This window comes from Vanellus vanellus (assembly GCF_965231255.1).
Source record: "Vanellus vanellus genome assembly, chromosome: 5".
Taxonomy (NCBI): Eukaryota; Metazoa; Chordata; class Aves; order Charadriiformes; family Charadriidae; genus Vanellus; species Vanellus vanellus.
In genome coordinates, this window is record NC_138910.1 from 61,408,863 (window position 1) to 61,436,331 (window position 27,469).

At 36.5% G+C, this 27,469-nt stretch overlaps 1 protein-coding gene across 2 annotated transcripts in view; it reads left to right on the plus strand.

Annotated features, from left to right (window-relative positions):
- DPYD (dihydropyrimidine dehydrogenase) overlaps nt 1-27,469 on the plus strand; it is a gene marked incomplete at its 5' end in the record, with an annotated part of 377,500 nt that overhangs the window by 20,774 nt on the left and 329,257 nt on the right. For both annotated transcript variants that reach the window (XM_082483319.1, XM_082483320.1), the window contains one exon: nt 1,140-1,250. In XM_082483319.1, the coding sequence (XP_082339445.1) occupies nt 1,140-1,250 (111 nt within the window). The remainder of the gene's footprint in view (nt 1-1,139; nt 1,251-27,469) is intronic.

The following is a 27,469-nucleotide window of genomic DNA, read 5'->3' on the forward strand; positions in this document are numbered from 1 at the left end:
AGTAGGTGAAATTTCTATTATGTGGGAAAAATGGATTACTGATCAGTCCAGAGTAAGTGTTAAATAGTTGATTAGAAAGTGACCCCTTTGCATTTAAAAAAGAAAAGTCCCCGTAAATGTCAACACAATAAAATCTTAACACAACAGACTACTTTTTTCATCACTATCACCCACTCATCAGCCTTTTAAAATAAGGATTTAATATTCGTAACCCCATCATACTCATCATGTTCAGTTGCCATTTCTGTAAGTCATTCTCATATATTTGACATATAGTAGCACACCCTATTCACCACAGTGGAGAAGCATAGTGCTAAAATCAATTTTTTTTTAAAGGAAAAGTTACAAAACCAATTCCAGGAGTTACAACCAACAATATGCCTGTTTTGGTTCTCCATCACAGACCTGAGTCTGGATCTGTGGCTCGCACGCTATTCACACTAACCCCTTGAATTAAATGAGGTCGGTTTTGCTATGGAAACCTGTCATTTGCCTGATTTGAAAAAGAGCTTAGGTTCCAAAAAGCTGATTTAATTTTGCGAGTTACACCAGTATAATGAAAGATACTACAAACTTCATTCTGCCTGTGTTATCAGACCACCACTGTCACTCAAAAGTGCAGCTATGTTCCCAACATTTGTTTGTGTCGTTGCAAGTAACAGCATTGTAAGAGAAATGAAATTAACTCATCAGCTCACTAGGCGTAGAAGCAGATTCCTGTGAAGGGGAAGTTGGAGTTTATACTGAAACGATGAAACATCCAGAAATAACCCAGATCCTTTAAAATATTTTTTTGCTTGTTTTGCTTTACAAGTGTTACTTAGAGTGATATAATGAAGCAGAATTATGTGTTTCTATATGCTGTACATAACAAACATCCGGGAATGGAAACGATTATCATAGCCACTAAATATAATTCTGTTTTCTAGCAGTTCTAGAAATGTCTTTAAATACTCAAAATCTAAGTGGTGTGGACAATACAAATCTAAAGAAATTCATATGAAGTTCAGCTATAATATTGAGTAATTGTGTTTTGGTTTTGTATAGCGCTGTAAATAAGTGTGTGAGGTGTGATTTAAGGGCCTTTGAAATTTTTTTGGAAACTTTATATTTTAATATTTTCTCTTCTCTTTCTACAGAACATTCTGTCTCTAAATCCCCGAAAACAGACACATGCAACTCTTCATTCGACTGCAGCAAAGAAACAAGTCAAGAAGCAATGGAAAAGGAATTCTGACAAAAACTGTTCAGTAAGTGCACGTTCATTATTGCATTGAGACCATGCAATAAATCATTGAGGCTGAAATCTCAGTTGTGTGAGAAATTCAAATTTGGGTTTCCTGTGTTGTCCGGTAGCCAAATTTGGCTCCTAGTTCTGTTCCTGTAGATGGAAAGTTACTTTGTGATCAGCTGTTTACTTTTTAGAGCCGACTACGTGCCATACCTTTTTCCTTTTTGGTGATTTAGTCAGTCTTTGCTACAACTTTTTCCCCTTTTGTTATGGAGTCTAATCCATCTCAAGTATCAAGTGGTATCACAGCTGGCTAACCACCTCCCGAGCTTCGCAGAGCCACTCGCTCTCCCTGGGTAGCCAGCATCAGCTGCCTCTTCTGTACCCTGCAGGGCTGCTGCCCACTTTCTCCTTTTCTTTGTGTTTTCCAAAGGTAACGCTGGGTAGAGCAGCACTTCACTATCCTTTCTGAGACTTTTAAAGGTAATTTATTACAGTGCAGAAATAGGGGGACCCATCATATGTACCTATTTTATATACATATGTATGTATACAGAGAGCTACCTATATAGGTACTATGTATGCATGACCATATGTATATACATTATCTATAAATACATACAGCTTAGATTAAAACATGGCTCTGGATTTTAAAATTTTGTGCCTTGTGTTTTTCAGGAAATAGGTGGTTTTAGAATAAATTTTTTTCATTATAAACTGCCAGATTCTTCAGTATTTCTGCATTAGATATCATCATTTTCTCTCTAGGTATTTAGATTCCTAGTCTCTATGTGATATTTGACTAATCCTATCAGACTTGAGAAGTTTTGTAGTGTTTTTACTGTCTTCTTACAGATTCTCTTAGATAATCTGCTAAATTCAGAAGTCTTTTAGGTAGAGTACTACTTCATCTGCAAACTATTTCCCTTATGGGTACAATGTTATGGTGCCTTTTCATAGTGTTATCAAAACGTCTTCTCCTACTAAGTAGGAAAATTCAGCTTTGATATCTGATAATTGTTAATTATTAAAAAAAACCACCCAAACAACAAAACCCAAACGGAAACAAAAAACCCACAAAGTTCCTCAGTTTCTCATAATTATGAAATCCAGTATGACCACCAAATATTTGCTGGGAGGAGCAACCCAGGGTATCCTTAGCATTTCAACTGTGCTCTATTACAGTTTCCTGTTTTATAGCATCGATTATTAAGAATCTCTCTTACTATAGCAAATATTTCAATATTCTTGTTTTATTTGTTGCATTAGATAATGTTATAATAACTGCAAGCTACAATACATGAAAAGGTTCTGTTTGTGAACAGGGATGATTACTTTGGGATGTCTGATGAAGTTACTGCCCACAACTGTCTGTTCCTGCTGCGCACATAGTTGAGCTGCTCAGCAAGTGGCTCCTGGACAGCTGCAGTTTACATCATTATGTTTTCAGGTGACCTGTAATCAATACTGGGCTGTAAACTCCTCTGTTTTCAGAAACTGTTTGTTAGGAAGCTCAGGTATCCATGCGGCAGGGCAGCTAGGTGTCTGTGTAGTAACCTGATTAGCTGTTCCAATTTAAAATATCCTAGTTACTTAAACTTCAAACTATAGCGTACACATACATATCTTCCTAATGCTTGTGTTAACACACATTTTCTAAGGCTTCTAGGCTTTAAGATCACTCTTGGTTATCTCTAAGCTTTCCCCTGTATCAGCCTTGTTTGATTTTTTTATTCAGTTTATTCATAAAATGTTTGATATTTGAAAGTTTTGCTGTTAATTGTGAAAGTGCATAGCTTTCTACAAAGTGTCTCTCTTCCTGCGGTCCTGTTTTTAGCTGTGCGTGTGTACCTTACGGTGTCTCAAATGTTCTTGGATCCACAAGGCCTGAGCTTCTTGGGCTTTGCAAACAGCACTGATTTTGGGTTCATCACCAGCTTGTGTGCCTTGGCTGGATTTTCACTTGAAAGAAATTCTGAATGTTGTCAAATATTGCAGGATGATGTTTTGTCATAGGTTTACAGTCTAATAAACAACTTGGTCTTGTAGTTCTGCATTACTGCATGGAGATCCATGCAGTTATTAGTACCCTGTACTGGCAGAGATCTGCTCAAATGTTTTAATTTAGAGTCAAAGGTTAGAGATAAGCAAATAGGTATATCTGTGCATGTACACACCTTCATCACAGACAGTTCTTATACTGTATATTATGAATTAATTGGTAGAAATGTCACGTTATTTAGTTTGCAAGTCATGATAAGAAATGTAAAATGCTTGAAGAAACTGTAAAGGGGGTAGTCCTTATTTTTAGGCCAGTAGTAGTCCTAGTTTTTAGAACTGTCAAACTTTTCTTTACTCAGAAATATGTAGCTTTACTTTTACTGTGCAAGATTTGCCACACAGCTTACTATTCTGGCAGAAAAAGCCCTAAAAAACTAAAAAAATCAAACCTAAACATTTGTCTGGTATGCCATTACATAAAAGGCATTAGGAATAAACAAGAGACTGTTTATATTCTCCAGATCATTGTTGTTGATAATAAAGAAAACGAAAGGGTAGAATCCTTTCCTAGCCGCCTTAAAATAAGAAAGCTAATGTACGAAATGATACATTGAGCAAAGTTTTCTGTTATGGCCCAAACAGCCTTTGGCAGTAATGTTTAGGCCTGCTAATGAACTAGTCAAGTTCTATTTGAAGTTCATAGGAAGTATACTTGTTTGCATTTCCTTAAAATCTGAATTTGGCTTTTAGCTTTGGATTCTTCTAAAGCTGTACTGATGCTGCCTTTGCAGAATTACTGTTGGAGGGAAGGTGGGAGTATGAAAATACAAAACTAATTAAATTAACAGCCCTCAAAACTCCGAACAAAAGCTGCATCTGCTGAGGCATGCACACAGTGACTTTGTAATGTCTAATACACTTCCAGATGGCAGACTTACATATTTCCTCAGAATAATTACACAACTGAAATTTTAACACATAGCCTGCTCTGAGACATTTTGGGTTCCCCATTAAATGAGTTCTGAAGTGGAAGCTGAGTGTCAATATCTTTCTTCAACATTGGAAAAGCATTCTCATGAAGGAAAGTTCAATTATGCTTTCAGTGAGTGCTATTGTTTATTACTGTGTTAGCAACCAAATTTTGCTGTAAAAATGATTTATAGTTGTAGGTGCAACATCAGTCAGCTTTCCTTCAGAAATTTTAACTCAGAGATTTAGATCAGAGTAGGTAAACTCACTATTGCTGAGTCACCCTCGGTAATGGTGCTAAACCTAAAAATTACCACACTGGTTGCTTCTGAGTGATGCTGGAAGGAGGTGGAAACAGATGCCACTAGTCTCTCTGAGGAAACAAAGTTTTCTGTTGGTCAGAAGAATTTAGAAGTAGAAGAGTCTATACTGATAGTAAATCATGGAGAAGGAAGAAAAATTTAGATCACATTAGGTCATCAATTTACAGGTAAAACTAAAGCAATGAACTGTGGATGCTATGAGGACTTGCTTTGATTTCATGGTTTTCCTAGGTACTTCATAATTGTTTAGGCATCTGATTTATGTTTTTATTTATGGTTTCCAACTCTGTAATTCCATTTCTGTATGTATTTTATGCTTGCTGACATGTAAATCATGAACTAGATGGGTACGCGTTGTGTGCATTTGAATTACACCCAGCACACTGAATTCCTTGCTTTATTAATAGGGTTTCTAAGCGTTATGGGACAAGTTCTGCTCTTACCTTATACATGTGCTGGTTTGTTGTTTTAATGAAACTCACCTCTGCAATTTTTATAAATTCACTTGTCACTGAAGAATTCAGTGCGATGTTGTAGTCCAGCCGTTTTTTTGTAGTGAAACCTTGGAGGTACCTACTAAGGATAGGTGAGAAGATGATATAAACCCACCTATGTATTCAGACTTTCTTCAATTTCTGCATTTAGAAATAATAGTAATAAGTGCTCCAGATGGAAGAGCTGGAAGTATTTCAGTGAGACAAGAAAAGTGAAAAGGAAATGGGGTTTAAATTGGTTTGTAGTTAATTGCCATAGCCTATAACAGTATTGATTTTCTGGCAGTAGTAGCATTGTTCTTTGTCCTTAGGTTTGCTAAGCCCGATCAGCATTGTGCAACAAGAGCCGCTCTACCTTGAACAAAATAATTTTTAAGCTCAGCTGTTTTTTGCAGGGGCATCACTTTTGGGCAAGTCTTTAACTGTTCTTTGGTTCTTTACAGCCATTAGAGAGAATCAAATTCTTCACCTTGTCTTTTTCTGTGCAACATTAAGGTGTAACTGCCAGATTGATCTGTGCTAATGGTGGAGCACGAGATCTGCAATTCATTGCAAGATGTAAGAGATCATGATGTTCTTCAAATTCAGGGGACAAAGTTGCTCCCTTAAAACAGTAGTTAGTAATAAGAGTTTTCTAAAACTTCAAGCAACATCTTACTTTGATAGTATTTCTGTGGCTGTCGCTGCTATATATGAACATCTGTAAAAAGGAATTCTTATTTTAAAAAAAGGTTTGTAAGGACCTCTTAGTGTACAAATGTCCAAGCATGCATAGAAAAAACTGTAAACAAGATAATTCTTAATCATCTATAATCAGTTTGTTACTCTAAGTATTATCTTCCAGTGAGATGGAAAAATGTCACGTGATTTTTGTGCCCAATTATGTATCACAGTTACAGAATAATCAAGTTAGTAGTTCACAAATAACTGATGGGTTGAAGCAGAAATAGTGCAAATGGCCTGAAATCAGGAACCTTAATGAATAAATGCTTTTTCAGTGAATAATTTGGCCATTTCTAGATACATATTGATGAAAGATTATATATTTATAAATAAAAAATAATCCCAAATATTGTAAAATAGAGAACACTCATTAAAGGAAATCAACCTAATTATCTTTATAATCTAAATGTATAGTTTACCTTTGCAAATATTTATTTTTGTCTTCATTGCATATGAATATGCAAGTTTAGCTCTTTTCTGAATGAATATACAATGGCAGATGTCTCTCTAATCGCTGCTCTATTCAAACATTAATTGGTAGAACATATGTAGAATTCTACTAGTCTGAATAGGTATAGGATAGCAGCAGTCTTTTTAATCACATCACTATTCAACCACTAATTGGTGTGATGATTAAGGGACATTAGAGGGAGCACTTTGACATCTGATTCTTTGAACTGATGTCTGCTCAGGCTGCACTGTATTCATCATGGCCAGACTGATTTCTTAAATAAAACACTCTGATTCCCAAATGTGGAAAATATTGCATTAGGATCTATTGAGGTGATTAGGGAATTTGAGAATGATTCTTTTATTTAACTAGTGATTGACTGTATATGCACAAACTATTCATATGAATAATACATGGGTTACTGAGTATCAGAAAGAGCTGAGAAGTAACATCAAGAGATTTTTCTCTTTTCTCATAGTGTCAATAATTAAATATTAATACACATTTTAAAATGTACCAGTTTAATCATTTAGCAGTCAAATTCCTACTCATGCATTTTTTAGATTAACTAATTACTCTGCATTTTCTCGTATCGATACCATATGCTGTCATTTATAACCATTTCACTGGAATAAAGTGGTTTACATGTTTATATATGATATCACTTATACTTGCTCTAAGAAATGCATATTATAATCCTTAAATTTTCTGTTTTATTTTAGTGTCAATGTCTTAAGGTATTTTCATTAGAATATCTCAATAGCTTTTAACTTGCCTGACTGCTACATTTCTGTATATCAAATTGTAAATAATAGCTGATGGCAAGTTATGCCAAATTCTTTAGTCCTCTGCAAAAGGTTCCTTCTTACCCTGTGGCTCTCCTGGAGTGCTGTGCAAAAGCCACCTCTGACCTCTTCCTCTGTTCAGAGTTCTTCAGGTTTGGTGTTCTTCAGATTTGGTGTTGGATGATTCCCCTTGTAGAGCAGCACTCACCAAAGATTTTTAGTTCCAGGTGTATTTCTGATCTTAATAATTTCAAAACTGAAGAGTCTCAGAGTTGCAAATTCTTTGGTTTTACATGTACATATATGAAAAAATGAAAAATGCTTGTCTGCTGCAAATGTTGAATTCTAGATAAGTCTGATAAACTCATTCCCCTTCATTAAAGCTGAGCAGATCAGAGAGTAAAGGTAGGACCAATCTTCACTGTTAACTTTCATCTTCTGCTTAGCCTTATATTCTTTTAGATGTGGGTTTCTATATGTGCACTTTCCTGTGGTTATTGGATGGAGATAAAGGTGCCTTCTTGTGTTGGTGTATTGCAAAACAGAATAGATAAGATGACTAGCTTCTCTTTCTTCAGCACCTCTACTCCCACTACCACCTCTACTCTACTCCTTTCTTTCTTTTGTAAACCATTGCCTATACTGAAACCTATACTGCTCTCTCACTCTTTCCTCTCCTAGACTTACTTCTGGTATAGCAAAAGCCACATCTCTATTCTGTTTAGCAATCTATAAAATTAAAAATGATCACGAGCTTTAGATTGAGAAGTTGTAAGTGCTTGAACATTGTTTCTTGGAGAAACCTGTGCCATTGTTAGCCTGTTAGTAATTACTCACTTCAGATCTATTTATATTGTCTAAGTCCTAGAAGACATCTGCTCGCTAGAAATAAAAGGAGCCGAGAGACCAATTTTAGTGTGAAGAAAGTACGATAGTTTGCTGAATGCTGTATTTTAAGCAGGGCTGGTAGCACTATCCAATATTAAGTTGCACTGAAGTGTTCGTGACAATACCCAGCTTGTAGTTTGTCTATAACTTCGCCATGTATTTGGACAAACATTTTCTGAGTACCAGTCCATCAGTTCTTTTATGCATATTAAAAAAATCAGTCATATATGCATATAAAAAAAATCACTTGATTTAAGTATGAATGAACAGGTCTGGCAGAAAAGTTTTTTTTTGATCTTTTAACCAATCCTGATAGCATTATATTAAAAAAACACTAGCATCCTCATGCTTTGAAGCAAGGATGTGTAACAGGTTGGGGATTGAAAAAGTATATTGATACAACAAAAGTGTCCAGAAGCTTTGAAAACCTTCTCTTGACCAGTTTCTGTTGCATTTGTATCAAAATGTACAGTCCTTAGGTGGGGAACAGTTAACTGCCTCATCACTCACTGCTTCTTTGCCTACAATATTCGGTATTCTTTGCTTACAGAAGTGTCCTGGTATCAGGAACTTAAATTGTTGGTGGTGCATCTCAGGAATGATTTGAGACTTTCATAACAGTTTCGTTGTTGTTTTATAAACGGATACATTGTTTGAGTATAGTGTTGAAAATAAACATAGTATCACATCCAGTATTGATATCAGAAATAATGTTTTGGGGATTTTTCAGTCTGCAAAGATGCTAGGTACTCGGTACAAGAACCTACCTTATAATGTGTGTGCTTCATATTGATGAAATGGGAACTGGTCCAGTCTCTGGATCGGTGGTGTTGCCATGTTGAAGTGTATTCCCTCATCGTCTTTCTGGCTGTATGTCTGTTCCAGCAGTTCCAGCTGTCTTCAGAAATCTACATGTTCATGTTTTCTGCAGTCACTTCGTCCATCTCCAATCAGTCCCGTTTCTTCAGCAAGTATCTGGAACAATCACTCAGCAAAACTTTCTGTTCCCCTCTAATACTGAGCACAGGACAACAACCTACTGTTGCTTAATTGCTAGCTAAGATGGAAGAGGTTTTCTTCTATAAAGCTAAAGATCCTACCGTGTGTGTTCCACTTGAAAATTATCAAGTTATAATTCATGTCTTTTTATATTTTCCCTTAAAAAAATAAGTTGAAGATTTCTTGTTTATGTACCATGTGAAAGGAATGTTATTAACATTGCTAAATCAAGTAAACAAGTTAAAAAGCATCTAAATGACTACCTGCATAGTTGCCATAAAGGATATGCACGATTCAGGAAAGGCAAACATAAAGGTAAAGCATTTCACGTTAATAATGCAACAGACAGTAAAAAGATTGCAAGGGTAAAACTGAACCTTTATGGATCAAAATCACTTTAGGTAAGGGCAGTAAACTTGTTTCTAGTGTGCTGAGAATATGCTATAGAGTCTCCACACAGCAGGTTTAAATTTGGCTATGGCTGTAAATAGAAATCAATCTAATCATAGAATCATAAAAATGTAGGTTTGAGAAGGGTTAGTGAGAGAATGTCTAGATTGGGACAGAATGAAATAATAGCTAGATGTTTCTTGACAGATATTTGTATAACCTACTTCTAAAGGCGTAGGATGTTGGAGACTTCTTATTCTTGTTAGTATTTAATCAATGCAACAGCAAGTTTTTCCTAAAATATTCTGTATTCCCTTTGTTGAAGATCGAATCATAGAATCATAGACTCATGGAATGGTTTAGGTTGGAAAGGACCTTGAAGATCATTGGGTTCCAACCCCCTTGCCATAGGCAGGGACATCTCCCACTAGACCAGGTTGTCCAAGGCCATGTCCAGCCTGGCTTTGAACACATCCAGGGACGGGGCCTCAACAACCTCTCTGGGCAACCTGTTCCAGTGCCTTACCACCCTCAGAGTGAAAAACTTCTTCCTAATGTTTAATCTAAACCTGTCCTCTTCCAGTTTAAAGCTATTTCCCCTCGTCCTATCACTACATGCCCTAGTAAAAAGTCCTTCTCCAGGTCTCCTGTAGGCCCCCTTTAGGTACTGGAAGGCTACAATAAGATCTCCCTGGAGCCTTCTCTTCTCCAGGCTGAACAGCCCCAACTCTTTCAGCCTCTCCTCATAGGAGAGGTGCTCCAGCCCTCGGATCATCCTCGTGGCTCTCCTCTGGGCACGCTCCAGCAGGTTCATGTCCTCCTTACGTTGGGGACTCCAGAGCTGGATGCAGTACTCCAGGTGGGGTCTCACAGAGTGGAGTAGAGGGGCAGAATCACCTCCTTTGACCTGCTGGCCACACTTCTGGTGCAGCCCAGGATATGGTTGGCCTTCTGGGCTGCGATTGCACACTGCTGGCTCACGTTGAGCTTCTTGTCAATCAGCACCCCCAGGTCCTTCTTCTCAGGGCTGCTCTCCAGCCATTCCCTGCCAAGCCTGTATTTGTGCTTGGGATTGCCCCGACCCAGATGTAAGACCTTGCACTTGGCCTTGTTGAACTGCATGAGGTTGGCTTGGGCCCACCTCTCCAGCCTGTCCAGGTCCCTCTGGATGGCATTACTCCCCTCCAGCATATCTTATCCTTCTCCTCCTACTTGCAGAACAATTGATGGTTGTACCTTTTTGGTATAAAATCTGTTATATTTGAAGTTTTCTGTTAGATATCCTTCCAGTTCTCTATTTTCCTTCAACTCTTCTTCGCTGGTCATGTTTTCTGAAACTGTTATTTTGTTGCTTTTCTTTGGATTTTCATTTTCTGCATCTTTCTGTAATTGTAAGGATGAAAATGTACACATTTTTTCAGCTGGGACCTACCTAGCACTGAGTAGAATGAAATAATTTCTTTGCCTCACACACAGTCCCACGATATGCTGTTCCTATTGGAAGAGCATTGGATTGTCTTGTATTCAATTTATGGCCTAAATTCTGACCTTTCAATTGGCTTGATTTTTAGATTCTTATCTTGCCTTTTAAAATGTTTAATATCTCCTCCTTCCCTGTTTCCCTTACTCCACCGAACATGATGGTAGAAACCATTAGTACATTCTCTTTTCCAGCTATCCAAGTCACTGGGGTCCTGGGTGAATCATGAAGCATGTTGACTCAGGTCCTTTTTCAGTGATAGAAAACAAGCTAGGGGTTGTTTTTCAGTAAGTTGTGCACTCACTGAATATTTGTTTTATCTAGACTACGTTTTTAATTGGCTTATGAAAAGGTGGTGTGGAATACGCTTTAAAGAAAAGTTTACTCGAGATTTGTCACATCTACCACTTATTCATGAGACCATTTATCCTCTTAAGGACAGAAAAGAAGATTGTTTTAACTTTGTTTTTTACATGCACATGTTGGCTTTTTTTATATCACATTATAATTTTTAATAAATGTACTCCACTTTCTCTGCTGGGGGCTATAATTGCTATTTTCACTCCCTTTTTCAATAAAGGGAAACACTATGTTTGTCTCTTCTGGCCTTTTGGAACCCCAAACCCTCAGAGTCTTTGGGTGCAATTGGTAGTGGCCCATGGATTGCTTCAGTTAGTTCCTTGATGACTCAGTGATACACAAACTGCATCTGTCTGAATAAAAAAAAAAAATAAAAATTTCCAAAGCTCTTTTTTCCATACTCAAGCCTGCCATCCCATGTTCTTACTAAAAAATAAAACTTTTAGTAATAGTTATGGCTATATTATGCCATCTTCATAAAGCAGGGAAGTCTGTGAATAATTCCGTTCACTCTGCATCATTTGTTATTTGCTCTCCTTTCCTCTGCATAACCTGTATGTCTCTTTATTTTATTACTTCTCATGTAGATAGAACCTTTTTCTTACTATTTTTTCCTCTTCCTTGCTAATTGAAATTTGCTTGGTGTCTTAACTTTCTGATTTTATTCCTACAGTACTTGTGCTGTTCATTTATACTTAGAAATTTATGTACTTACGTATGTGTCATCATTTCCCTGCTTTTATGATTTTGATTTCCAGGCCACGAGGGAAACATGGTATGATCATAAAGGTCTGTTAAATGCTTTTTTGCCCTTTTTTTTTTTTTTTTCTTCCTTTGTTCAGGAATAGTTTTCCTTTGTGCATTTCTGTCAGGGTTTGCCCTCTCTCCTGCTTTCCTTTACTGATCAATCTATCTTTCAGGAGGCATACAAACCTGATCCCTGAGTCTATTGAAATTATATTTTCTGAAGTTCACTGTCCTCATTCTGTTACCTTCACAACTTTCTATACTTGGAATTGATTGTAATGCTATTAGAGAGGTAAGTTATTATAAGACACTTTGACTTTCTGTATATAGCCTGGAAAACCACAGATACTAATAATGGTAGGGTGCAGCTATTCTGTGATGTGATAACGGACAAACTTTGTTGGTAACAGTCATTAAATCAGAAATGCTAACATAAAATTTTAAGCAGTGTCAATTCTTACTAATTCAGCTATCAAGCTGAATGGACTTTAGCCTTAAATTTAGCAAATGGGGGAAGTCATAGAATAGATAATCACAGAATATAATGTTCATCAAGCTTTTTTTTTTAGTTAATTTAATGTAAATTCTATAGAAGAATTGCCAAAATTTATTTTATTATTTTATAAGACAAACTCGGAAGTTAAGAACACTATTTAGGTCTCTGAACCGAACCAAACAGCTCAAAGACATGAATTTTGAGATGGTTATTAATTCAAATATATAAAAGTTATTTGGAATTTGCATCCCAACTTGTAAAGAAGAGTTTCAGACTGAACTGGAAAACAACTTCAAAAAGAGTATTAGGAGGATGAGGATAATCCATAAGGAATTGAAACAAATGGTATTCATGGGCAAAGCAGGAAGTACAAAGTAAGAATTTTCAAAAGTCGAGTCACACCTGGTGAAAGAAATTAAAACAAATAGTAAAAGGTTATTCAGCTATATAAAACAAATAGTAAAAGGTTCTTAAGCTATCTAAATTAAAAGAAATAAAAGAACAAGGAAAGCCAGTGTGAAGATAGGATTAAACATCCTAGGTATTGTGTAAAATCTTTGCAAATTGTTGTCCTAGTTTCAGTAAAATGGAAGTAAAACAAGAAGTGGCTAAGGAGCAGAGAAGTGCAGAAATGGAAATTAACCCAGGAAATTAACAGGCCAGAAGGAAAACTTGGAGGGTTTCATCTCTGAAGTCAAAGGTGCAAAAAATTGTCCGTAAAAGTATCACAGAAAAATTGACATGTGAAATTACAGGGCTAAGAGTAAAGCAAGCTGTATGTTTTGGTACTTGATTGAAGAATAGCCGATGCAGTTTCTGTATGTTAAAAGATGGAGAACTGATGGGCAACTATAACTCAGTCTTATACCAGCAGCACGCAAAACTTTAAAAACTGAGATGGAATATTAGGGGATATTAGGGATAGATCATGACGCACTGACGAGGTGTTTGTTTTTTGCTTTTGTTGTTTTCCCCCCAATTAATAATGAAGTATTGTCTTCTTAGATTAGAATAACAACATGGATAAGGGACTGGCTGGAAAGGAAATGAGAGTGTGTAGTGCTTAAAAAAGAGCTTCCGGGCTTTGAGCAGAGCTTGTTGAAGGCTCAATCTTCAGATTCATACCACTTAATATTTTCATTAATGAGCTTGACATAAATATTAGGAGCATGTTACAAGAAAGTCGACAGGCACTGTCAATACAGAAGGAACTAGAACATCGTAAAGAACTGTGTGACACTGAAGTTTAGAATAAAAAAAAAAAAAAAAGACAAGAATAAATTTAATAGTGCAATTAGGAGGCTGTACAGCCAAGCCTGAGGATAAGAATGACTAGGAGCTTACTGGTTGGAATTAAGAGAGAAGATGATTTAGAAATACCAGCTGATCAGAGGGCGGTGGTTCCATCAACTGGATGAGAAAATCTGAATGTGAAGTGAATGTGGAAGCGAGAAAGTAACTTCGATCATCCAAGTTGTCACTTCCAGTCTCCTATATACTTTAATATTTTGGACCATAGGTGTCTGACGTAGTGTGCTCAGTTATTCGATAGACTTTCTGTGCTGGTTGCTACCTGTTAAAAGGGATATTCATAGTATGTAGAATAAATTGCTTTTAAATCACTTCAGATACCATAGTGATGAGTGTCATTGAAATGTTCACGGGGAAAAATAGTTCTGCCTTCAAGTAAGGGTTTGAATAGTGTGCAGTAAATAAGGCTACACACTAAGCACAAATGTTGAAAGGCTATTGATTAGGTGAGCACTCTGTTCTGTCTTCTGAGTCAGGCAGCACTTCTGTGTAAAGTAGCATATGATCATATAATTCAAACTGGTGTTTTGCTGCATACGCGTGAAGGGACCAAATCAAGTTTTGAAACAGCAAACCTTTTTTAGGCATTTTTCAGTTCAAGTGCTTGACTTTGCAATGCCTGTGTGTGGTGCGTGCCTGCCTTTTATGGTGGTCTGTATCATCTATGGGTTATGCTCTGTTCTCCAACCAACTCTATGTACCCTTACTTTGGCCTTTACAAACGTTACTGTGGGAATGATGTTAATAAACTGGGATTATATACCTGAATATTAGTTTCTGTCCTTTGTTTACCTATGTGGATCATGTGCAGTTTCTCTTTAATATGTAACAATTTGTAGCTGACAGGTGCTGTTAAATATCTTTTTAAGGTATGTGGTCTGATGCACCTTCTTTTCACTTGCTACTGATACTCTGCTATGCAGACATCAAATTACTTTAAGGCTAATATAGCTATATTAAATATTCCCAGGTAATAACATTGATTTTGATCCCCTTTGGAAAGATACCTGTTAACATTTTCTTGGTTCTGTAGGGCTTCGTCACAGGTTGGTCCTTACCTAAATTATGTAGTTATGTTTTCCTTTAGCATTTCTATTTCTTGACTCCCCTTCCAGGACTCCTGATATCCTTAGTGTTTTAGTCCCTTAGATAAGTGTTATTTCCATCACAAAATTAAAAAGACTTTTCTTTCTCAGAAGTTGCCATTGGCTGTTGGAAGGTATCTTTCGTTGCTGTGGAATAAAAAAGGACTGTCAGGGAAACTGGCTTAGTATCTGTCCTCTTGAAACTCAGTCTAGCTAATGCTGAATCATCAATACTTTGTGTAAAGTATAGACTTAATGAGCGTTTGTTTCTAACTTTCGAAGATCGAGCCCAGAAACTTTTGTTTTAAAAGAAAAGGGGGGGGGGGGAGAAGCTTTGCTTTCAATTCTGTCACATCTGAAGTCATTAGAGACAATAGATATTGAAAATCTTTTCAGATTGGATCTATAAACCTTAGGAACAAACTTCACTTCCTTAATAATCCCAATGCATTTTTGACAATGCTTGGACCATTTTTCCTATCCTATACAATCTGGAGGCTACCTACTATTTTTTCTTCAGTGCAAAGCTTTCAGAAGCAACTTTGCAAGAGTGTAAGAAGTCAATGAATCTCAGCCAGCAGTGCATTCACAGAAATTATTTAAGAATTGGGTGAATTTAACACAAATTTTAATTGCATAAGAGATATTACTTATGTTCACTTTCTCAAAGATTGTGACAGTAGTAGTATTAGTGAACAGTAATAACATAGAAGCTGCATGTGTGTTACAGAGTACAGGAGAGACGAGGGGGCAGCGCATCAGAGTATGTGGCCATTTCTTGTACTGGAAGAGTAGTCCTGTTGGTTCTTTCTCTGGAGTTTTTCTTTCTCATTTATATTTTCCTCTGCATTTATTTGCTAGTGAACGGACAAACAATGCGAAAAGGATCTTGCATATATTTGTAGCAATAAGTCTGAAAAGCTCTGTTGCCACCAGGGCTCTAGAAAAGCTGTGGAGAGGTACAGGGCGTTGCTAGGCAACACCGCATGGCCACAGATAGTATTTTTCTTTTAATTTATTTATTCTTCAGTTTGAGTGTGTCCTGCTTGGAGCCATTTGGGTAATAGTTAAGCAAGCACATAGAAATCAGGGAGCTGCAGGAGTGGAATAAAGGAATGCAAGATAAAATATAAGAAAGGAAAAAAACATGACACATAATGAAACAGACCAAGAGACATGAAATAATTAGTAAAGGCTAGGGAAAAAAAAGTAAACAAGTGTAGGGAAACAAAACAGGAGAGGAAAAATCCCAAGTAATGAAGAAGAAAAAAAAGAAAAAGGAAGATAGGGCACTACTGAAGAAAAATTTAAAAATTGAAAGCTCAAACAGTGTATACACAAGGGAAACAGGAAAACTGCTGCATAGGAATAAGAATTAAAAATCTGAGATAAAAATAGCTTTGAGAAGAAAAAGCCGAAATTTGGTAATCATGTTTAAAGAATAATGATTTTTGTTTCTTTTTGCTTTGCAGCCACCCTGCTCTTGCATATGTACAATCAGGGCAATAGGAAATAGTAGTAGTGACACTCAGAAGCTGGGGACTGGTTAAGAAGTCCAATATGTTTTATGGAGAGGAAAATACTTTAGGAGTTTGTGTTATTTAGAAAATATTCAGTGTATACGTTTGAAAATAGCATTTTCAAAACTAGGTTATTGCATTTTATTGTAAAATGTGGGTGATTATACTACAGGTACTAAGTTAAGCTTTGGTTGCAGGGAGGAGTGGGTTGTTCATACTCTCCAAATTAAACACACTAAGGGGGCAGTTAAACACCGGGGCAGCTCTGTCCTGTGCAGTGTTCTGGGAACTAAAAGCTCTTCACTTGCAATAGTTGGAGCCACTTCTAGACTTGAGTAGTATGGCCATGTGAGGAAAATGCTGTGACAGAGCCAGCCCTGCTGAGAGACTCCATTTATTAGCCCAGGAAATGTGCTACCTAGCCCAGCTGACTTGAGGAACACTGTCTGTGGGACCCAAATTAAGACTCCTCCAAAGAGTGCTAAGCCTAGCACATACTAATGAGCCTTGCGTCACGCTTCTCTTCTGGTGAATCTTGGCTCTGTATGTCCCTACTTGCTTGGGAATTGCTGGGAAGGTGCTTGCCTAGTGCTTTGGGACATGCTTGTATTGCTTACCTCAGCTTGAACACAGCAATTTTTAAGAGACTGACAAGAAGAGGAATACAGCAGTCTGAGCTGTCTGAAGGCAGGCCAGAAGGTTTTGGGAGAAGAAAGCTATTCAGGTTGAGACAGGAAAGCTTCCAACGGAGTAAAAGCCTTACAAAGAAGACAAGTAAATGGGACACAGAACTAGAAGAGTGCGTAGTGCCATACTGAGGCATCGGGTTGTTAGCTGCTTTTCTCTCTAAGGTGGTAAATGGAACTGAGACCTGAGGCTATATATTTATGCTGGATGTTGTTCTCAAGCTGCATGTGAATAAACAGCAGTACAGCAGCATTCTCCTAATGCTCTTTCTAATGTTCACTGTGAAAAGAACTTTTAAATGCTCTGCTGACAAATGTAGCTACACATAAACCGTGTGTATGTCTGTGTGTAGGAAAGTTCGTGTTCATGTCATTTCTTACAGAAAAAAACCTGATACCGTTTATTCCCTTAAATTTGTATTGGGAGATTCTCAAGCTTACTGAAGATGCATGGTGTCTTATTCAAAGAAAATTACATATTTGAGCAGTTTTCCCTCAGTTTTGATTATGTCTGTGTGTTTGTAACTATATGATACAAGAGATGGCAATAACTTTGTAAGATCTGCAGCCATTGTAATAGCCCCATATCTCTGATTTTCTGAATATTTTTTGAGAGGGAGAAAAATATTTTACAGCAACAGTGTTTGTAACGTCCTACTTTGTTGCTCCCTCCCCACCCCAAGACCTGACTTCCCACCTCTTAGCAACGAGCGTAAGTTTTCATTTTGACTAACTTGACCTGATGCATGATATTTAAAGATATGTAATTGTGTTGGCTCCTAAACAGTATTGGCTCCCAGTGAACCAATTTAGTGGTTCTTTGTGCATTCTTATACATGCTTTCCAGTGTCATCAGATTTGTTTTTTTTTTGCACTTCCATTTGTTTTTTTCTGAATTTGTATATATTACAGATTCTGAGGTCACTGTCTTACTGTATGTGGACCCTATAGTTTTACAATAGGGTTTTAGATACCAGTCAGTGATGAGCATAGTAAAGAACGCATATAAATGTATTCTTTTCTCTATTTTTTTTCTTTATGGTATTTTGAAAGAAAAAAAGAGAAAGACAGCAAGTTTTCCTCTGAGTTAGCTATTTTAGATGGCAATTAATATAAAATATATTTAAGTACTTGGCTTTCCTGAACATCTCACTACAAGGACATGTCTTTTGAATCTCAAAGAAAATGGAAGTAGAGGAGAAACTGCAGCCTGGTTTTTTTTTGGTTTTTTTTTTTTTTTTTTTTTTTCAGAGATATGTGAATTGTCAACTCACTTATATCTCTTCTCATGACATGTCCCGCTTTCATTTATGGTTACTTCAGAGTCAACATGTAGTTTAAAATGTAAGAGCTGAGGTAACATTTTGTTAGTGTTTGCATATGGCACTCATAGTTTATGAATGAGCTTCAGATTATTTTAAGTCAAATCATTCTTCATTTTTTTATGAGGATGTGATGGAAAATCTGATACAAAGTGCCAGCATGTAACATAACTGCACCAGGGTTTTGATACAAGGGTTGTGCTCTACTGGCTGCAGCCTTTTCCTTAATTCTTATTCCTTTGACTCGGGTAGATGGTTCTCAAGCAGACTTAATATTTCCAGTTATTCCTCTGGGAATATCTAGTCTCGATTTCATATTTGGCTTTGCCTGGGGTAAGTACCCTCAACTGTTGCATGAGCAAATTTGTTTCATTGCTATCTGAGTCATCTTTTATGCTTTGATACTGATTTTCAGATAATATAGTAATCCAGAATAGAAGCTCATATACTCTTTTTTTGCTAATTCACCTAGTCAGGGGATGGGGTCTTAATATTTTTTTGTGGAACTGTTTCAGTTTTTTGCAAAGAAAATTTGGAGGAAGGATGCTCCTTTGTGAGGACTTGACCAGTGAGCATAGTGACATAAAACCACATATGGTTATGGCAAGAAATATCATCAGTCACAGGCACTGGAGTATTTTTCATGCAGAGATGTCGCTGTTTTTTTCTACTAAGCTAAGCAGAAGATGGGATTTTTTCCACCCCTCCTGCAGGACAGAGACATTGGGTTGCTTGGAGCCTTGAAGTCATACATCCTACAGTGTTCTCTGTGCGTGAGTCTGGTCTATTGGTATTGTCACCAGTTCCTTGGCTCTTGGCCTTGTATATAGCATCTTTTCAGGGTCTTTCCAGGGGACTTAAAGACCATTTTATGTAAGTCTTTTAGATGCTGGAGAGAATTAGGAGTGCACAATTTAGGAAGTAGTACATGGAATGTGGTTTAGCTGGTGCATGTGTTTCTATAACTGTAAATAGAAAGACACGATCTGTAAGATTAGGAGAGAAGGACCTTCCTAGGACTTTGCTGTTGTGGTTTAATTCCAGCTGGCAACTAAGCACCACACAGCTGCTCACCCGCTCCCCCCACCCAGTGGGATGGGGGAGAGAATTGGAAGGGTAAAAGTGAGAAAGCTCGTGGGTTGAGATAAAGACAGATTAATAGGTAAAGCAAAAGCCATGCATGCACGCAAAGCAAAACAAGGAATTCGTTCACTGCTTCCCATCGGAAGGCAGGTGGTCAGTCATCTTCAGGAAAGCAGGGCTTCATCACGCATAACTGTTACTTGGGAAGACGAAACGCCATAACTCTGAATGTCCCCCCTTCCTTCTTGTTCCCGCAGCTTTTTATTGCTAGGCATGACATCTTATGGTATGGAACAGCCCTTTGGTCAGTTGGGGTTAGCTGTCCCAGCTGTGTCCCTTCCTACTTTCTTGTGCACCCCCAGCCTACTCTCTGGCAGGGTCGTGTGAGAAGCAGAAAAGGCCTTGACTCTGTGTAAGCACTGCTTAGCAATAATGAAAACATCCCTGCGTTATCAACACTGTTTTCATCACAAATCCAAAGCATAGCACCATACTAGCTACTATAAAGACAATTAACTCTATCCCAGCCAAAACCAGCATGCGTGCCTAGTCAGTTCTGATAGTTATTTGGGAAAGAAGCTTATGCAAAATCATGAGAAATAGCTTAGGTAGATTAGCTTCTGCAGAAGTGGTTGGGAAAATTGTGTCCTGTTGTGTTATTTTTTTTTTTAATACTGAAGCAACTACGGGTTGCTGTAGTGCATGGTGAACACAGAACCATGAAGGAAAATGTTTTGTTGTGGCAGTTGTGAAAAATACTGTTGTTGGCGAATAGAATGTGCCTTGATCAGTTGGCATCTTGGGCTTAAGAAGCAAGCCTACTACATGTAATTTGCTTTTATTCCTCTGCATAGGGCTGGTCTGCGTTGTTTCAGGATGGCGTTTAATCATTTTATTGTAACTTTATTTTTTGAAAATCTGTTATATTTAATAATTCTTTAGCTGTGTATGAAAATGAAGAGGGATCCTGTAAGTTGGTAGTCTCAAATACGTGGGGTTAATTCCTTAAATTCTTGGTCATTCAGCTTCTAAAAAAGTTGGGTTATGTGTTTTTTCTTATGCTCTTTGTTGAATGTCAAGAACATAATCTGTTCCTTAGAAGTACAGTTCTACCTGCATTTTAAAGATTCTTCCTTTTTTCCAGGTTATGAGCTCTGTAAATGTTAATTCTCAATATGAGTCCAGTCTTTACCTGCATACTCTCATTTTATTTAATCTCAATGAGTCAGGGGAATATTTGCCTAAGCAGTGTAAAGAATCCCAAGGGAAAAGCAAGCTAGGTTGAGGTATGGGAAAATACTGGGAGGGGAGGGAGTACAGCATTTGGGATATTTTTTTTCTTACTAATCTTTACTTAGTTATATTTTCACTTTCAAATCAAAATAGTATATTTAGAATTTCTGTGTAGAGCCTGTGTCTCTTTACTTAGACTTCATGCCCTTAAAGAATTAAATTGTAAATTTATGCTATGAGGACTGGAGAATTGGAGGATTCAAGCATCAAGAATGGGTCCCAGACAGAATCTTAAACTTCTCCGAAGGCTGTCATGTAGTGCTCACGCTCTCCAATAGGAAAAAAGCAGGATTACAGCCGCATTAAAAAAGAAATAGTATCTAGACAAAGCTTGTTATATTCTAAGAGATTATGTGTATTGTTCCCTGCAGCAGAGCCCTATCCCATACAGGGAAGCAGTCTTAGAAACCTCCCTTCAGATGCAGAGGTACTGGTAGCTTGTTGCCAAGTCCTCCCGTTCATCTGCCGATCAAATTTAACATTTGTTCTGGAAGAGAAGGAAAAAAGTGGAAGAGGCAAAGGTTTTCCTTCATTTTTGTTCTCAGAGTTTTCTCTGTATTTTAAAGCTGAGTCACAAGGGGAGGAGCATTATAAAATGTCCTGTCTAGTGGCATCATCGGCTCCTCTGTTATTTCCAGCTGTGTCTCTTCTGTCTTGCATATCTTTTGTAGCTTTTTATGCTTTTCTTTTGAGTTCTTTGGTCTACTATTCTTTGTGTTGCATACTTGGTCCTTTCAGAATGTCTTTTCTCATCTCAGTATCGCTACTATCTGATGTGTTATCTATTGCCAAAACACGTGGTGTCTGCATCTGCTCTGACAACAGCAGGTTGAATGCAAGCAAGATACCATACCCTTATGTGAACATGAAGGCTGTTATAAATTTGTTCGTGAAACAGCATGAAAAGGAAGTTAGCAGAATGCCATCTCAGATTGGAAGATCTTTCACAGTCCCGGTAAAATTGCAAAGTGTTATGTACGTTTAACAAGTAATTAACTTTTGTATAATCACCTGTCTTTAAGGATTAACTGTACCATACTTTAGATGGGAAGACTTTAAAAAATCCAAAAATGTCTGCTTCCACTTCAGAATTCCTAGTTACATTGACAGTATTTCTGGTAATTAACAATGAAAACCACACTTGCAGTATCAGAAAATATCTCATGCGCTGGAGTTTCCTGGTATCAGTCCTGTTTTAGTAATATATTCCTGTCTGTGGAGAAAATGTGATACTTGTGCTTGAGTTGGCATGTGCACTATTTTTAGTGCCTTAAAAATAATATTCCTCTAAAAAAACCTGAGAAAAATTAACATGGTTGTGCTAATTAGGCATTGATTACAGCCACCCACAATTCTATTTAATATTTTTTCTATTGATTTTTATTTGATTACTAACACTTAGAGCTGTTTTTATCTTGGAAGTCTGCTATTTTTGATGTATTAATATCTATATTTTTCAAAGAGCCTGTCTGGCCAATGTGGCTGTATCACATAATGAAAAAATTGTTATAACAAATGTTCATGTATTATGAATGACATGCTGTCAAATGTTATGTAAATACCTGAGGGCTCAATATAATTTCTGCACATATTAGGAATATGTACATATTAAAAAAAATACCTATTTTTCCTTTGTGAACAGCTGGCCAGGTATCAGTTTTAAGCTGCTTTTCCCCCGTGTTTGGAATAAGAACCCCTTGAGAATGAGTCTCACAGCAAATAGGGAGGAGGAATTTAGTAGGTAGGTATTGTGTAGATTGTAATATCTTACACTTGGGATCAAACAATCCTTTTACTTGTTTAGTTTTTAAGAATGCTCTTTGATAAAACCCTTTGGCAAATGGCATTGATTTTGTTTAGTTGCTCAATATGAAGATAGTTTAAGAGGGCTTCCTGCATGGAATACAGCTATTGGCTACTGAATAACTTTAATGAATTGTAGCACCAACATTAGAATAAATGCAATATATGTAAGTCATTTTACCCTATAGCAGATGGGTGCTTAAGTCTGTGAGAGAAGATCAATGGAACCATTTAGCTTTTTTGTGTTGTTTCAGTGTAGAAAGACAGTCTGTTCCAAATCAAGAGAGAAGTCTGCTGAGAATATTTAGGTTTCATTGGAATAAAGCACAGTGTTATATAAGTTCACATCAGAAGTAGTAGATGTGCTATTCCAAATTCATAACAATTGTCTATTAGTCTGTTTTTAATAATTTTTCCTTGGCACGTAATCCTGTTTAATTAGATTCTACTCTCTCTGTTGTTTCAAGATTCCATAAACTGGAGTCTTATATACCAGCTGCTAAAGCAGGAGTTACTGTCTAAATGATATTCACAATGAGTATTTGGAAGGTTTACAATTATACCCTTGCTAATAAATTGTGCTATTTTCCCCAACAGTTTTAAGTACTAATCTTCAGAAGGCATTTTAAAATTAGCTAAAATTCTGTCAAGAGATTTACAAAAATTGTTAGCATGAAGATAATTATGTCACAGTCCTTGGACTCCATCTCTGATTGTGTGCATAAATCAGAAAATGTCAGCTGTGTTTTCCCTTAATAATTATCCTTGCAGCAATATATTACAGTTTAGATTACTATTATAATGTTGCTTTAGGTTTATAAAACACAAGTTTGTTATTTCTAAAGTTTTCTGCTGATGAAATAATTCACACTTACAGAATAACAATTGATTATTGGTGTTAACATTTTATATATCAATAAGAAGATCAATATGGAAATAAGCATTCTGCACTTTTTATATTGTTCCACAAAGAAATCAGCTTTTTTATTACAACTTTGTTAAAGGAGATCACTGCTATAGTATGGCCAACATTTTCAAAAGAGCTAGCTAATGTGGTCAGCCTTGTGGCATGTGTGAGACTTGACTTTTTAAGGAATTTTTGGACCAAAATTTGGACTTTTCTTGCTGAACTTTTAAGTGCCTACATCCTGTACAGTAGATTCTCTCAGAGGGAGCTACGACATCCTTCAGAATTTGGAACAGGTTGTCTCATTTTAAGCACACAGAAATCTAGGTACAAATGCATTTAATATGCACATTTTAAAATTTGACAGCATAAACATTAGAAAATTAAGACATAAGATACTCTGTAGGAAGCTTTTTCATAGTTTATAAAGGAGAAAACAGGAGAAAAATGAATTTGTTTTAGCATTAACAGCAATAGTAAATACAAACCAAACAGTGTTCCTTGTGTTTAATACACAGAGAACATTTGACAGCAAAAATGTGAGATTTACTTTCACAAATGTTTGGAAAAAAACCTCAAGCTTTCTAAGAAGATCTCCTAAAACCACGTGGAAGCAATGAATTCCAAGGATTCGGCAATCCTACTTACCTAAAAAGTTCTTTAATGGGAGACGGTATTTTAAGTAAGGCTTTTGATTTGGCAGTGTATCAACTAGGATAAGAGATCTATTCAACTTCAGTGATGCAGGCTGCCTTAGAATAGGTCTTAGGCTGTTGTCAGATCAAAAGATTTTATTTCTCAACTATCTCAAAATGTGTGTAAGACATTATCTGTAATACTAACACTTTTGAAAGTCTTACGTGAAGTATTTCTGGATAGTGGTAAAGTAGCAAGATATGGCTTGGTGTGATCCCACTCTTGTTTGACTGGATGGAAGATTTAAGGTTGATTTCAATGGAAGTGGGGTCACTTGTTTTATCAGTACTGTATCGCAGAATGGGCAAGTTTGAGTTACGGTCTTCTCAAAATTCTGACTCTTAGGCCTGTCATGGCAGAGCAGGCAATAGATACCTGGTGGTGACACCAGGCAATAGACTGCTCTTGGTTTCTGAGCTACTTCTGCAAAGTTTTGAATGTGACCAAACAGGCTAAATCAAGATTTGCTTTTCAAATGACTAAGTCAAGCAAAGAGTGCTTTTCCATCTCAGAGAAAAACTTATACAAGAATGTTAAGCTGGTAAATGTTTAGATATGTGTTCTAACAAGTACATCTTCACATTTGCCAGAATCCTAGATTTTTATTTAAAACTAGAGTGATTCTTTATTTATGTTCTCCAGTTATGTGAGCTAGCTTGTTACTTTAGCCAGCGTCAAAGAGTAAGACTATTTTGGACTTGGTAGTTGTTGACTTTCCTCAGACTGTTAGAGTATTATTATAGAGTTTATATGTCATGATATTATTAATGTTATCACTTACCATAACAGAAAATACAGATATATGAGCACATAGTCCTTGCTCCCAAAGCTTGCAGTTTATTTTCTTAACAGGAATAAACTGCAGTAGGGAAAAAAAAAAACCCTCATATTTTTGCAGTTAGGGGAGGAAAAGCTTTTCAATTTGTTAATTAATTTCTCTTCTTCCTCATCATCATCTGTTCATCTTTCTCATTTCTGATTAGATGTTCCACCAGTATGCTGTGTGTAATCCACAGATATTTCTGGATATTCACTCTACATCTCCCTTTTTAAATAGTTGTCTTGTAGTTTTAGTTAAGATCTCATATGATAAATAAGCCATTTATTTATATATAAAATCTCTTCCCACTCTCTTGCTTTTTGGTTCATTTAAAAACCTCAAAGTATTTATGCTAGAATCCTTTAAAAAACAGTATTTAGACTTTTGTGGCTTTTTGACATGTAACAGTAGTTTGACGTACGATGACCTAGTCCCTAATTGTATTGCTGTAATTTATTTTTCCTCCTGAACTTCTCAACGGTGATATTTAGTTTAGTATTATACAGCACCATAGATCTGCCAACTGCAGTAACATATAGAGTACTATATAATTATTGAATCATAGAGTTAAAACTTCTAGACTTTATCTATAACCACAGAAAATCACTTAGCAGTAAGGCACCAAAACTATTTTTTTTCTTTGCTTGTGTTTTGATTTTTTTTTTTTAACTTTAGTTTCTGCTCAGAATTAAACACCTGGGAGTTTAATTGCTCGTTATACCTAAATCTGTGAAGTATTGTGGGCCAAAACTGCCCAGTGCAAGATGTCTATAGATGTTAATCTGTTTGGTAGCATGGATGACAGAATGAGCTCAATTTTTGCTACTGATTTAATACTTAAGAATGTAAAGCTCACTCTGGTCATGGTCTACCAAAGTTTCATCATTTCCCAGAAATACTCCTCAGTGTGTTCTTATACTCACAATTTCATTCATATTGGTAGCCTTTTTTATAAACTGATGTCCTCTCAGATGATCTACAAATGCAATATGCAAGCTGATACTCAGACCTGTAGAAGAAGTGACATCTGCACACCTGTAGCTATGCTTGTATTTGGTATTTCAGACACCCTGTTCTCTTTTCTCTGAGAGGATCCAACATACTGTTTTGGGTGGTTGCAGCTTTAACTGGAAAGCAATGGGTATGATCAATATTTGCTCACTCTCCTGTTCAGTGTGTATGCAGTAACTGATGACATAGTACTATGAGGTCATCTTCCTTCAGGAGTTTGCATCTGGCTCGGTTTTTAGTTCATTTTTTCCTAATGGTGAAATTATTTGCTCTTCAACTGCTCTACCTTGGATTAGAACTATTTGCCTGAAAGCAGCTGAGAATGATATTATCCAGAAACAATTCTCAGAAATGGTAGAAGTAAGTTCATCTTCTTGCCCAATGAATTGGCACAACATCTATTATTTCAGTCTATAAATTTTTTCCTTTTTTTTTTTTTGTGTTCAGGGTTATCTATTTATTTTTCATTGGGTTTATAGTTGAGATGGAATGTTTTTGTGTTTAAGGCTATGTGATCACAGCATTTTGTTTAGATATGGGCCACCTTTGTTGCCCTTCAGCTGATTAACACAGCATGGTCTATATAGACAAAGAAGAAATACCATCTGAACCTACTCTTCTCAGCATTTTCCATGTGGAGAGCATCAGTTATTTTAGCTTGTACGACATAGAGGAGATTTAGTTGTGTTTGATAAAAATCCTCTGTCATTTCTACATGCTTTATACCACAAGGTCAAGAGAAAGGAAGAGTGTGATGCTCAGATTTTCTGAACCTGACCTGAGATGCTGGTGGCACAGGATTGTTAAAACACCGGCTTTCCTCTTTGGGTGCTTGGAGCAATATTCCAAATGGTGTTTCCTTTTGTCTGTTTTCCTGGAGGATGGGAGGTTTGATTTTGTTTGCACAGATACTTTCAGTTTGGTACTTATGAATCGGGAATTCCTTATTATTTAGTATAGTCGATTTGGATTTCTTTTGTGTATTTTAAATGACTGACTTGCCTGTATGTGCTTGGAGCTGAAGGTCAATGTATGCTGATCTAAATAATGGAATACTTCATTGTAGAGCTTCCCTGTCTTGCTTGCATAATCCCTTTGAGTTTTTGAGTAGGATTTTGCCATACAAAGGACAGCTGATTGATATAAACAAAGAAAAAATATCAGATTAGGTATGGGATAAGATTTATTACTCCTACTTAAGACATGCATAATTTTTTATAAGGGAGAGAAAAGATTGCAAAACTTCCAAATGTAGCTTTGTTCATTTCTACTGCTCAGAAATGTGTTGTTAAAGCATTAAAACTTTGTATTAAAAAGTCTATAATCTTATTTAAAAATAATGATAGTTTAAATGTTAATTGGACAAGCTAAGATATCTTACTAGGTCATTTACAAATATCTAATTTCCTTTCCAGTGATGCTTTTGTAGCCTCAAATTGAATGTAATTATAAAAATAAAGAATCAATGCACAAAAGAAATAACAATAGGTAACTTTTATTGTATTTATTATAACTATCTTTAAGATGTGGATGTGAAAATTAATTCAGATATTAAAAGCTGTGGAAGCAATATGATCAAATAATAGTGCACATAT